The sequence below is a fragment of the Pelophylax lessonae genome (assembly GCF_965119305.1).
Source record: "Pelophylax lessonae genome assembly, chromosome: 4".
Classification (NCBI taxonomy): domain Eukaryota; kingdom Metazoa; phylum Chordata; class Amphibia; order Anura; family Ranidae; genus Pelophylax; species Pelophylax lessonae.
Window position 1 is genome coordinate 615,238,638 of NC_138771.1, and position 14,941 is coordinate 615,253,578.

Below are 14,941 nucleotides of genomic sequence, written 5' to 3' on the forward strand. Positions count from 1 at the left end.
GACATACACCTGAGTGGCTACACTTTCCTGCTTTCCTAGGTAGGTAATGGCGTCAGGTCTCCAAACAAAAGGAAAGTTTGTTTGACAAGCTGTTTGGACTGCGGGAGGTAGTGTTACGTCAAGTGCATGGGATTTCGTATAATTAATCTTCAAATTAGATAGCGAGCCAAAATGTTCAAGGTCACTCAGTAGGTTGGGCAGGGTAATGTGTGGGTGGGAGAGGAACAGCAGGAGGTCGTGGGCAAAGGCCGCCACCTTGTATTCTCTTCCATGAACGGTAATTCCCCTAATGTTAGTGTTGGAGCGGAGTCTGTTAAGTAGCGACTCGAGGGTCAGAATGTAGATAAGGGGCGAGAGGGGGCACCCCTGACGCGTCCCATTCCCGATGCCGAAGGCGTCCGACAGGTGACCATTTACCCGCACTCGGGCAGAAGTGTTGGAGTATAGCGCCAGGATGCTGGCGAGCATGCGGGAAGGTAATCCCAAAGCCCGCAGTACCTCAGTCATGTAGCACCAGTCCACCCTGTTGAATGCCTTCTCTGCATCCAGGGAGAGGAAGAAGACCTGCCTCCCCCCCACAGTAAGGGCATGATGAATGTTAAGGGCCTTAATCGTGTTGTCCCGGGCTTCTCTCCCGGGGACAAAGCCTACCTGGTCCAGGCTCACTAGAGAGGGAATAAGGGGGAGGAGTCTGTTCGCTATAATTTTCGCGTATAGTTTAACGTCGACGTTGAGCAAAGATATTGGCCTGTAGTTTTTGGCTCGCGTGATATCCTTACCCTCCTTTGGGATTACTGTGACATGGGCATCTAAAAAACTAGTGGGTAGGGACGGGGAAGACGGGATCGAGTTCATAACCCCAAGGAGCCTCGGCGTTAGAAGCGTTTGAAAGCATTTGTAGTATTGGAGCGACAGCCCGTCAGGGCCGGGGCATTTACCTGGTTTTGAGTGCTTTATGGCGTGAGCTAGTTCCTCTTCAGTGAAGCCAGTGAGCTAGTTCCTCTTCCCTGCCCATGTTTGCTAGACCATGTCTCTGTGTAGATAACACCCCGCTTCAATCTGTGGTAATGGGGGTCCACAGGTTTATCACACCAGTTCTACAAATAATTGGCCAGTATCTGTTGTCAATGTGTGTAGCACAGTTAACACAGCAAAAGAGGCGAAATTTTTGCAGGACTAAAATACAATCTTAGAAAAGTATACTGTTAAATAACACCCCGCTTCAATATGTGCTATTGGGGGGCCACTGGTCTATCACACCAGTTGTTCAAAAAATTGGCCAGTGAGTTTGGCAATGTTTGTATCAGAGTTAACACAGCAAAAGAGGCAATATTGTTGCAGGACACAAATACACTTATGAAAGTATACTCAGATTGATAACACCCCACTTCAATGTGTGATATTGGGGGGCCACTGGTTTATCACACCAGTTGTTCAAAAAAATGGCCAGTGAGTTTGGCACTGTGTGTATCAGTCTTCACTCAGCAAAAGAGGCAATATTGTTGCAGGACACAAATACACTTGTAAAAGGTATACTCAGATAGGCTCCAAAAATTAGCTCACATGGTTTGAACTGACAGAAAAGAAGGTAGTATATGATTGCTAGAGGTACAGTAGGCGTTCACAGTATACACAAGTTAGTGACAGTCTGTTTAGGCCTCAAACATGAGCTCACATGGGCTGAACTGACAGCAAAGAACGTAGTATATGATGGCTAGAGGTACAGTAGGCGTTCACAGTATACACAAGTTGGTGGCGGGCTGTATAGGCCGCAAAAATGAGCTCACATGGGTTGAACTGACAGCAAAGAACATAGTATATGATGGCTAGAGGTACAGTAGGCGTTCACAGTATACACAAGTTGGTGGCGGTCTGTTTAGGCCGCAAACATGAGCTCACATGGGCTGAACTGACAGCAAAGAACGTAGTATATGATGGCTAGAGGTACAGTAGGCGTTCACAGTATACACAAGTTGGTGGCGGGCTGTATAGGCCGCAAAAATTAGCTCACATGGGTTGAACTGACAGCAAAGAACGTAGTATATGATGGCTAGAGGTACAGTAGGCGTTCACAGTATACACAAGTTGGTGGCGGTCTGTTTAGGCCGCAAACATGAGCTCACATCGGTTGAACTGACAGCAAAGAACTTAGTATATGATGGCTAGAGGTACAGTAGGCATTCACAGTATACACAAGTTGGTGGCGGGCTGTATAGGCCGCAAAAATGAGCTCACATGGGTTGAACTGACAGCAAAGAACATAGTATATGATGGCTAGAGGTACAGTAGGTGTTCACAGTATACACAAGTTGGTGGTGGTCTGTTAAGGCCGCAAACATGACCTCACATGGGTTGAACTGACAGCAAAGAACGTAGTATATGATGGCTAGAGGTACAGTAGGCGTTCACAGTATACACAAGTTGGTGGCGGTCTGTTTAGGCCGCAAACATGAGCTCACATGGGTTGAACTGACACCGTTTTTTATGCTCCAACATTTGAGCCACAGAAGCCTGCCTTTTTCCAGAAAAACGTGACGACGGCATCATGGAAGGTGGAGTGTTGGACAACTGTGAGGAAACAGGAAAAGGAGAAGGGGGAGGAGAAGGAGAAGAGGCTGGACGGTGAGAGCATGGAGTGTGGCTTTGTGGGCTCTGACAGTTTTGCTCGCACTGGGCTTGGTGATGGGATTTCAGGTGCCTTCTTAAGGCGGTTGTCCCTAGGTGAGTGTTGGGCTTACCACGACTTATGCGTTGACTGCAAAGGCTGCAGATGGCAACACTGGTGTAAGCAACGGACACATTAATAAAAGCCCACACTGTGGAGCCATGTGCCAGCGTCCTGGGAGCGCCAGATGTGACTGTACATGGTTGATGGCTCGCTCCTGATACATTTTCAGTCTGCTGAAAGGAGTGCAGGACCAGTGTGGCTCTTGGCTTCCAGGCACAACAGACACAGCACAGCATGACAATGTCTCACCTGGCATGTGGAATAGATTCTGGAGATCTTAGGAGGTGCAGCGGAAGAGACGGTAGCAGCGGAAAAGGAGGAGTCAGCAGAGGAGGAGAGGGAGGATGGAGTAGGAGGAGGAGAAGAAGAGGCAGGCCTGCATGCAATCCGTTGTGGTAAAACCAAATCTACACGGGTGCCACGGGTTACATGCTTGACGGCCGTCAGAAGGTTCACCCAGTGAGCAGTAAAAGTTATACAGTAAACCCCCCTCCATTGCGGGGGTTACATTCCGGACCCAGCCGCGAAAAGTGAAATTCCGCGAAATAGAAAAACCCTATTAAAATGCATTGTAGGCATGTTTATTTTACTGTCACTGTACGTGTAGAAGCATTTTAAGGTCTTTAAACACACTTTTAAAACAATAGAAAATCATTTAAACACATAAAAGATACTAAGAGACATAGCAAGAGCTATGGAAAACACAAAAATATTTCATTTTTAATGATTTATATAGTAAAATAACATTACAAAAAAAAAACGCGAATTACCGGGACCGCAAAAACTGAACCGCGATGGAGCGGGGGATTACTGTATACCTTCCCTGCTGGTGTTTGCTAGACCACGTGTCTGTGGTCAGATGTATATTGGCACCAACATGGCCATATAGCTCTGGGATGCCCTTCTGCGAGAAATAATTCCTTCCTGGGACCTTCCATTGTGGTGTTCCAATGGCCACAAATTTTCTAAAGGCTTCCGAGTCCACCAGTTTATATGGCAGTAGTTGGCGGGCTATCAGTTCTGACAAGCCAGCGGTCAACCGTTGGGCAAGAGGGTTATCCGGCGTCATCATTTTTTACGCTCCAACACTTGGGCCACGGAAGCCGGCCTTTTTCCAGAAAAACTTGAGAACTGCAGGATGGAAGGTGGAGTGGAGGACAATTGTGAGGAGAGAGGAGAAGGAGAAGAGGCTGGACGGTGAGAGCCTGGAAAGTGGCTTTGTGGGTTCTGATGGCATTGCTCCCACTGGGCTCGGTGATGGGAGTCCAGGTGCCTTCTTAAGGCGGTCGTCCCCAGGTGAGTGTTGGGCTTACCGCAACTTATGCGTTGACTGCAAAGGCTGAAAATGGCAACACTATTGTCAGCATTGGACAGGTTAAAAAAGGCCCACACTGCGGAGCCATGTGCCGGCGTTCTGGGAGCGCCAGATGTGACCGTACATGGTTGATGGCTCACTCCTGATACATTAGCAGTCTGGTTTGTCCCTCCTGTGCAAGGTAAGTTCGGCCTGCTTCTCCTGGGCTGATCTGTGTACTGTCGCCAGACTGTTGAGTGGCGGCTGTTGCTACCTCCTCTTCCTGATCAATGCCAACAATGGCTGCGCATCGCAAATGTCTTGTGATGGATCGGAAAATAATTCCTGTGACTCAAGCGGAGGGTATATGATGGGGGTGTTGGTGGTGGTGTCTTTGCGGGTGCACACAGCAGAAAGTGAAGAGGGTGCAGATAGAGAGGATGTTGAGGGTGCAGAAGAGGAAGGCTGAGTGAGCCACTCAACCAAGTCTGGTGCGTCCTTTGATGTAATCGAACGCACCTTCTGCAACTTCCCACTTTTGCTCCTTCCTGGTGCTCCTGCCCTACCCCTACCACCCCTGCTGAAGGGTCTGCCTCTTCCTCTGCCTGTTATTTTTTAGATGACCCTGTGACAAAATTCTCTAGAGAAGTGCAGTATATGTGGAAGAAGGTATATAACAACCCACTTGAATCTGTCGTTTTGGGGGGCCACTGGTTTATCACACTATGAAAAATATTTTCTAGTAACTTTTGTCACTGTGTGTAGCAGAGTTAACGCAGTGAAAGAGGCACAATTTCTGCAGTACCCAAAAAAAACACTATTGAAAAAGTATAATACCCCGCATCAATCTGTCGTTTGGGGGGCCACTGGTTTATCACACCATTTATGCAAAATTTTTTCTAGTAACTTTTGTCACTGTGTGTAGCAGAGTTAACGCAGCGAAAGAAGCAACATTTCTGCAGTACCCAAATACACTATAATACTGTATGCTTTCTATATTAGAAAGTATATTATAAGTGTATTACACCCCTATATACTGAACACCAAACAATAGTACACCTATCCCAGTCCTTTAAAGGACTTTTGTGGACCTATTACCAAGCGATTTGTGCCACTGACAGTCTGTCCCTGCTCCCCACAGCAACCTCTCCGTACACTGACAAAAGGCAGAATGTAAAATGGCAGCCAGGTCAGGTCTATTTATAAGATAGGGGGTATGTCCATGTGCTGAAATGTCTCAATTGGTTGTCCTGTACCACCTAATAGATGTGTTATGGGTCAAAGTTCTTCACAATGTAAAAGAATATGGCGGCCACGAACATCACAATATGATCAGTGGACAGCGAACGAGCAAAGTTTGCCGCGATCCGACCGCCGGGTGAACCGCAAGGCCATCTCTAGCCATTGCGAGCATTATGAGGATACTCACTGTGGGGCTGTGTCCTGCAGTGTACAGTCTGCTACATCACCAGCACAGGGTGTCACAATGGCTATGTTTGAAGAGGTGGCCAGAATATTTGGAGTCAGTTTACCTATTTTTTTTTGGGAACAGGTGAACTTACCTTTTAAACAATCATTTTTTGAGCCTTGAGTTCAGCTTTAAGCTGCCATAAGTGGAGAGGTTTTGGTTATTATACTATAATATAGTGCACAGTACAGCAGGGATGGGTACTGAATGGGTAGTATGTGTCTCCTTTGTTTGGGTTGAGGTCCCTTTAAAAAGCCATGACAAGAAGCAGTGTGGCCTACTCAAGGATTCTCACTTATGTAGGGTGAAGAGTTCGGAGGTGATCCGGCAAAGAGGAAAAACTGATTTGCAGTTTTCCCAGGATTATTAAATTCTCATAAAGGTCCTGGAATTCAAAAGATCTTGGATAGGAAAGAGCTTCCAACCCTGACTAGGGTTGTGGAGTGTAACGGGACACAGTTATGAGAGGGTAGTGGGCTGTCTGGTTGATGAGATGCTGCCTGGGTTCTTGTGAATTTTCTGGACCCCTGGAGCAGAGGGGGACATTAAAGCCCTACTGTGGGACAAGTTTATACCGGTAGTGAGCCGAAGGTTTGTTTTTGTGTACCAAAGTGATGGACTCTTGTTTGTTTCATGCTGCAAAGAAGCTGTTTTTGTTTGCCTTTTGTGACAAATAAAGACTGTTTGCTTTTACAAAGTTGGCCTGGTGGTGATCGAGAACCCCAAAATATCACACTTGTTAGTTAAAGCACAGTGTTGGGAGAACTGCCCTTCTCTTCTTACTTAGTAGGGATGAGCTTTGAGTTCGACTCGAGGCTACGTTCGTTCTCCTTGTCGACATCATTGTCGATGTCAGTGCATCATCTGCAGGCGGGACACGCCCATCCTTTATTTCCAGTGCTGCCCGTGCTATTCATCCACAACATGTGGAAGAGTTGGTGGAGTGGATCAATAAGCCATCCTCATCCTCCTCTTCCTCTGACACCCACGCTCCTAGTAGTTTTCCTTCCACCGCAGCTGCCAAAGCGGCCCGTTCCACAGGCTCCTTCTCCACAGCTACTCCTTCAGTTGCCCCACCATCATGCACGGAGGAGTCACCTGAACTATTCGATCATAGTGTCAGTGACATGCTCCTGGAGGATGCGCAGCAATTTGAAAGCTGTGATGTTGTTTCCAAGGTTGATGAAGGGAATAACATGAGCCTAGAGAGAGGGGGTGGCAATGACGGACAAGAGATCAGCAATCATGTTGCCACAGCTGAAGCATATTACCAAGTTTGCTCCAGTGATGAGGAGGGAGGGGTTGATGAGGTCACTGACCGTACTTGGGTGCCTGACAGAATAGAGGAGGAGGGGGAGGGGGGAGGAGGAGGATGAAGAGGATGCACAACTGCAATGAGGCAGAATGTGCTCCATGGGCCAGCCTAGCAGTAGCCAACCTATTGCATCACAGCACAGAGCTCCACAGGTGCAGGGTGCTGCAAAATCCCCACGGACTCCAAAAAGTTCATTAGTGTGGGCTTTTTTTACTCCTGTGCAGTAGACTGCAACGTTGCTGTTTGCAGCATCTGTCTAAAGCGGATCAAGCGCGGCCAGAACACCAGCCACTTGGGCACCACATGCTTGACAAGGCATACGACTTCCTGCCATGCAGTCCGTTGGCAACAGCAAATGAAAGAGGCACCAGATTAAAACAAGCATACATCACCTTGCTCCTCATCTGCAATCCCTAACCCTACTATACCTCATGCCTTCTCAAATACCAGCATTGAGAGGGATGATGGTATAGCAATGATCGGCACAGAGAGTTGCACCCAATCTGGTAGCAGTACACCACCGCTTGACTTGAGCAGCAGGCAGATTTCACTACCCCAGTATTTGAACCGTAGAAAGAAATACTGTCCCAGCCATCCACATGCTCAGCATCTTAATGCTAGCTTGGCCAAATTGCTAGCATTACAGTTGCTGCCTTTTCAGCTGGTAGACTCGGCTCCCTTTCGCAAATTTGTGGAATGTGCTGCATCACAGTGGCAGGTCCCAAAAAGGCACTACTTTTCACGTAAGGCCATTCTGGCTCTCTACCGTTATGTGGAAGGTAGTGTTTTGGCCTCGTTGGACAAAGCGGTCAGCAGGAAGGTGCACATTACTCTTTTGACACCACGCCTCCAAAAAGTTGGTGCTGGTTCTGTCGCATCTGGCTACTCCACCACCACCTCCTCCTCCTCCTCTTCCTCCATGTCCTCTTCTGTTCAATTCTCCTCTGCAGCAGCAGTGCTCCTAAGCGTTCAAGAGACTACGCAGGCTGTCAGTTCTGCAAGGGCAGGCTCAGAGATGGTTGACACCATGACAGCTTGAACCAGGAATGGTTGTATGCGATAATGGCACCAACCTTCTCTCGGTCCTCCAAAAGGGACACTTGACACATGTTCCATGCTTGACACGTGTTCTGAACTGGTGGTGCAGCGTTTCTTGAGCAGATACCCGGGCTTCCAAGATCTCCTCAGGCAGGCCAGGAAAGTATGTGGCCATTTCCGCCGTTCGTTCAATGCCAGTGCTCGCTTATCTGACATTCAATGGGAATTCAACCTGCCCGCCAACCGCCTCATTTGTGACATGCCCACCAGGTGGAACTCAACGTTGGCAATGCTGCAGTGGCTGCACATGCAGCAGAGGGCCATCAATGAGTACCTGTGTGAGTATGGAGCAAGGACAGGGTCAGGGGAGCTTTGCTTTTTTTCGCCACGCCAGTAGCTTCTGATTAAGGATGCATGCAAAGGCCCCCTTTATGCAGATATCATTCCTGCAGGGCCACAAAACACACAGGAGGGAGAGGAGGAGGAGGATGAGGATTTCAGCAGCATGCATGTATTGGAAGAGGAAAGGATACAGCAGTCTTTAACCACTTGCCTACTAGGCCTATTTTTGACATTTGGTGTTTACAAGTTAAAATCATTTATTTTAGCTAGAAAACTACTTAGAAACCCCAAACATTATATATTTTTTTTAGCAGAGACCCTAGAGAACAAAATGGAGATTATTGCAATATTTTTTATCACACCGTATTTGCGCAGCGGTCTTCCAAACGCAATTTTTTTGGAAAAAATTCACTTTTTTTAATAAAAAAATAAGAAACCAGAAAAGTTAGCCCAATTTTTTTCCATAATGTGAAAGATAATGTTACGTCGAGTAAATAGATACCCAACATGTCATGCTTAAAAATTGCACACGCTCCCGGAATGGCGACAAACTTTGGTACTTAAAAATCCCCATAGGCGACACTTTAAAAATTTCTACAGGCTGCCATCTTAGAGTTACAGAGGAGGCCTAAGGCTCAAATTATTGCTCTTGCTTTAACAATGGTGGCGATACCTCACATGTGTGGTTTGAACACCGTTTACATATGTGGGCGGGATTTCCATATGAGTTCGCTTCTGCGCGCGAGCTAACGGGGACAGGGCGCTTTAATTTTTTTTTTTTACTATTTATTTTATTTATTATTTTTATTTTTACACCGTTCGTTTAAAAAAAAAAAATTGATCATTTTTATTTCTATTACAAGGAATGTAAACATTCCTTGTAATAGAAATAGGCGCGACAGGACACCTTTTCCGAATCCGCCGCTGGGACCACCCTTATCGGAAAGCCAACCGCCTGCAGTTTAAAAAAATACCAGGGTTATGGCATAACACCGGTATGTAGGTTTAAACGAAGGACGTATATATACATTGGCCAGTAGGCAGGTGGTTAAGAGATGGTTTGGATTCCCCAGAAACCCCAGGAGTTGTACGTGGTTGGGGAAAGGTTGCTCCTGCTGACAATGTCATCCTTAGTTACCCAGAGGACTCAGAAGCTCATGCCTCCTCCAACTTATGTTGCATGGACTCGCTGGTCTTTCAAAGCCTGTGAAAGGACCCGAGGATTCATGCTATCAAGGAGAGGGATAATTATTGGTTGGCAACCCTTCTTGATAGACGTTACAAGGGTAAAGTTGCAGAGCTAATCCTGCCTTCGCAGAGGGAGCAGAGGATGAAACATCTTGAGGAGGCCCTGAAAAAAAAATTGTGTACCGCCTTTCCAGACACTGGGAGGTCAACATTCTCTGGACGTGTTTCTGAGGCATCGTTCAGGCAAAGGAAGAGCGGTGGAGAAGGCGGCCGGCTGACCGATGCCATTGAACAGTTCTTTATTCCTCAGCAGCACCCAGGGCTGTTAGATTTAAGCAACCATTGCCAGCGTCTCCATCATATAGCGCATGATTATCTCGGTGCAAGAGCAGACTTGGAGACCTTTCCAGCTGCCCATCCACTGGCTTACTGGGTCTTGAGGATGGAGCACTGGCCAGAACTTGCTCAATATGCAATGGAGCTACTGGCCTGTCCTGCTTCCAGCGTGCTTTCCAAATGGACGTTCAGTGCCGCTGGAGGTTTTGTGACGGACAAAAGAGTGCGTCTGTCCACAGACTCTGTTGATCAGCTGACTTTCATCAAAATGAATCAGTCCTGGATCAACAAGAGCTATCAGGCCCCTGATGCTGATGTAAGAGATTTAATTTTGCTAGGGGTCTGCCATCCCTTGAAGACTGCATATGCTGCCTATCCTATTCCTCTACCTTGATTCTGCTAGCTTCCAACAATGTTTTTGGTTTAGGTCACTACCAACCCCCAAGGCCTAATTTTTCAGCACTTGTATGGCAGGTGCATACAATTTAAATATTGTATGTCACCAAGCAAAAGTAACTACAAGGCCTTGGTTACGGTGTTCAGGCACCACATAGGGCAAAGGCCCAATTTTTGGCACTTGTATAGCACATGCGATTTTAAATTTGCATGGAATTCTTACCAGCAGGTCCCATTCCTGCACCCAGCAAGAGTAACTACGAGGCCTTGGTTACGGTGTTCAGGCTGTCAGAATTATTGGGGAGATTAAATAAAAGAAAAATGGAAGTATAAAAAGCCATGTATATTCAGTTCTATACAGAGAAATTCTGAACAATACAGCATCCATTTTGTTAGGGGTGACTATCAGTTCATGTTCTTTTGCAAGATATCTTTACAGAGAGTCTTGAACTTCAATAGAAGATCTTGATATAATGAGACCCTATTTACATCTCATCAGATAAGAGATAATGTTGTGCCAGTCTAGATGTTGGTCTGTCTGTGTTTTACAATGAACAATAAGTTCAGTATATTTATTTTCAAAGGTTCATTTAAAAATATGTTTTAGAAAGCATCATCATGTGTAAGATGTACTGTATATTAACAACAATATATTTTTATTATTAAAAAAGAATAGCGCAACCATGCAAAAGAAATGACTATTAAATATGGAGACAATATATAAATAAAAATGGGGGTTTAGTCCCACCATATGGCCATATCGTGCTCAAGCCCACCACTGCATCAAAGTACCCCATTATCAGTGGGTCCTACACTATCCATAGAAAAGGGGTGAATCCAGCCTCTCCACCCCTAGGAGACAACACTCCTTGCTGGGATGGATGTGCTAATGCACTACAAAGGAGTCCTCCTGTATCTACTTGATGGTGGACTCTGATAGAGTACAGGTGTGTGTGGGGGGTGGGATGCTCAACCACAGAAGTCTGGTCAGACTGAATACATAATAAACAAGCAAAAAATTGGGGGAGCAAACCCTGAACATGTATATCTAAAGCCGGTGCAGCTATGGACCAAGCAACATGTATATTAAAAAAGAATAGCGCAACCATGCAAAAGAAATGACTATTAAATATGGAGACAATACATAAATAAAAATATTTTTATTATTGATATAGTAAGCGTGAACTTGGAATATATAATGTTGGGTAAATGCATATATTAGTATATTTCTCTTATGTGTAAGGACTTATGTGTCTTGAAACAAATTACTTCATTTTGAGGTATGTGGAGGGAGTGTTTATGTAAGGTTTTGTAAAGTTTTATGACCGCTATAGATCCTCCATCCTAGCCAAAAAGTCTGGCAGCATATGACATGGCCAAGTGATTTAATTTCTGTCACTCAGTCTAGGTCATAAGGTTATCTGTAAAAAAAAGAATGCAATTGTATTCTATATACTGAATCTAACAGTAATACAACACTGCTCCCTTTGCTGACTAATATTAAATGTAAAGATATGTATGGTACCTGGGTATAGTATATGGTTAAATCAGTAATTTCCAATCTATATATATATATATATATATATATATATATATATATATATATATATATATATATATATATATATATATATATATATACAGCATTGTATGAATAATATATCCTTATTAAACGGCGTTACCAAGTCCAATCCTTACCTAGATACATGATGGAGATATTAGATGGACATGTATGTACCATGAGTGTATGGACAGATTTTCATATTGTTTTTATGATTATTCTTAAATGAAGAACTTATAATACAATTCTAATATCCAATATACTGGATGACTAGTAGAGGTGTCGCCCAATGACCTCACCAGTTAATGGATAAGTAATCCCAGCCAATGGGGATAAAGTTCCTCCTTCTGGGTTCGGCTTATGGTAATTTTACTGTCCTTTTGTTCAACACCATATAAAAAGGGAAACCCAGATCTAATGACACACATTACAACAACATTCATTACACTTCAACACACACGCTACTTACATCCATACATATACTCATCTATACATACTCCATCTTGCTCCATCCCTTATCTAAAACTTTGAAGGACGCCAGATGAAAATTCCTCCCTAATCAGCCACCATTTTGGGAAAGGCAGCCATGTTAAGGACTCTTGTAACAACCATTTTAAGCTAGCAGCCATTTTAAGCGTGGTAAATATACCTTGCTGTTTATCTGATTATTATTTAATATCATTTATTTCCTTCCTTATATGTTTTAAAATTCATGTAAAAGGGTAACGAGATTACAGTCCCAGCCGTATAAACCATATTCGATTTTTCTCTAAAAATTGATTTTTGTTTTTATACGTTTTTATTAATATCAAGTTTAGCGCAATATTAGCGATTTCGTCTCCTGTTTTGCATAGCCTATTCTCACTCCAACTGCAGCAGAGTGACTGTTGGCTGCACAATTCGCAGACAATTGCGGTCTGATTATATAGAACACTTATCTATGGTTTCTACTATACCTGGGGAAAAAGTAATCTTGCTTTCTTTTTAATTTTATCATTGAGCTACATATCACATTGCATTTATCGTTTTAAGTTTGAATTTTATGTAACAGTTATCTCTTTGTGTCACCTCAAGTCTAACCATTTATTGTGAACACATGTATTGTGAATAAATATACTTATATATTCCCTACTGTAGACTGTATTCACTAAGATTGATATATGCTGTTAAAAAGAAATTAATCGATTAAAAATAACTCGTTATATTCGTTCAGAATAATATTCGATTTCAAATTTGCATGGCATTCTTACCAGCAGGTCCCATTCCTGCACCAAGCAAGAGTAACTATGAGGCCTTGGTTACGGTGTTCAGGCAACACATACGGCAGAGGCCCAATTTTTGGCACTTGTATAGCACATGCGATTTCAAATTTGCATGGCATTCTTACCAGCAGGTCCCATTCCTGCACCAAGCAAGAGTAACTACGAGGCCTTGGTTACGGTGTTCAGGCACCACATACGGCAAAGGCCCAATTTTTGGCACTTGTATAGCACATGCTATTTCAAATTTGCATGGCATTCTTATCAGCAGGTCCCATTCCTGCACCAAGCAAGAGTAACTGTGAGGCCTTGGTTACGGAGTTCAGGCACCACCTTCCACAAAGGCCCAATTTTTGGCACTTGTATAGCACATGCGATTTCAAATTTGCATGGCATTCTTACCAGCAGGTCCCATTCCTGCACCAAGCAAGAGTAACTGCTAGGTCTTGGTTATGGTGTTCAGGCACCACATACGGCAAAGGCCCAATTTTTGGCATTTGTATAACACATGCGATTTCAAATTTGCATGGCATTCTTACCAGCAGGTCCTATTCCTGCACCCAGCAAGAGTAACTGTGAGGGGTTACGGTGTTCAGGCACCATCAACAAGCAAGGCCCAATTTTTCTGCACCCGTATGACAAGTACATGTGGTTTGAAATTTGTATGTATATTTGTATATGACATTTTTTGCTTTAGAAATGTCAATATAGCTGCAGCAGGCTACATACATCGTAGAGATGCACTACTTTACAGGCACATTCAGGGGACCCCCCAGGCATGATATTTGAAGGAATTTTTCATTTTTATAGTTTCACTTTAAGCCTCATTAAAATCAGTATATCAGTGCTCCTTTAAAAATGATCGTTTTTAAAAACTTTTTTTTATTGCTACATGTTCCCCAGGTCAGGACCTGGACCCCCATACACTTTTTTGGGGCAATAACTTGCATTTAAGCCTTCAAAATAAGGCCATTTGATTTTTGAGATTCGAGTCCCATAGACTTCAATGGGGTTTGTTTGTACGAACAAACTTTTCCTCTGTTCGCGGTGTTCTAGTGCGAACGGAACCGGGGGGGTGTTCGGCTCATCACTATTGGTTAGTGACCCTGCTCATTACAATGGGTTCATAATGAGCTGGGAAAAGGCAGATCTGGTGACTCCATGGCCTCACTGGTCAATTTTTATTATATGAGTTTTCGGGGCTCATAAGGTGCTGTACAAAAAACTGACCTGAATCTTTCAGCGATTATTGTACTTTCTTTTTTTTTTCCGGTGGCCAAAGGGTTCAAATTGTTGCACTTACTTCTGCCTTTGCGCTCTGGCTCCAAGTCTTCAGACAGTATGTTTTCCACTTTACGAACTCCTTCAGGCTAAAATAAAAGGATATTTAAAAGCAGGTGATAACTGTCTTAGAATAAAACAGAAAATAAAGACAGTATGGAGAACATAAATTCAAGATTTGCTTGCCTCTGAAAGATAGGGCCTTACATTTAAAAAGCAACTACTTTATTAATAATTAAATTATTAAATCAATATACAGTGCATAAATAGAGTACAAATGTCAATTACAAAGTAGGAGTGTATAAATTAATCAAAGTGCTAGTGCTGAAAAAAATCTCTTTAAACAGTGTTCATTGTTTAAGCTAAATTAAAGTCCATATAATCTGATTTCAAATAGATCACATTTTCCAAAGTGCTTCAGTGCTATAAACATGTGGTATTGTCCAGGTAAAAGTCCTGTATCCTCTAATACACCTTTTTAATACGTGAGTGCTGGTGCTCTTCAGTGTTTTGCCACTTCTAGGTGTGCAAACTGCTCACCTTACAGCGGTAGATAATACGCTTTAGTATTATTTCCAGTGTGATTGCTCCACTCTCTGCAGGACTATGGGTACATTTCTCCAATCCTCTGGGGTACTGCGGGATATTGCCTGGATGTCCTGTATCGCACCATCCTTGCATCTGCCTCGCAGCTTTACTATGTTCTCAAAAAAGATTGGGCCATCATCGTGTACT

At 44.0% G+C, this 14,941-nt stretch overlaps 1 protein-coding gene across 1 annotated transcript in view; it reads right to left on the reverse strand.

The window, feature by feature from the left end:
* LOC309553570 (venom factor-like) overlaps positions 1-14,941 on the reverse strand; it is a 424,228-nt gene that overhangs the window by 215,164 nt on the left and 194,123 nt on the right. The window contains exon 22 of the mRNA XM_082254842.1: positions 14,229-14,295. Coding sequence (XP_082110968.1) covers positions 14,229-14,295 — 67 coding nt within the window. The remainder of the gene's footprint in view (positions 1-14,228; positions 14,296-14,941) is intronic.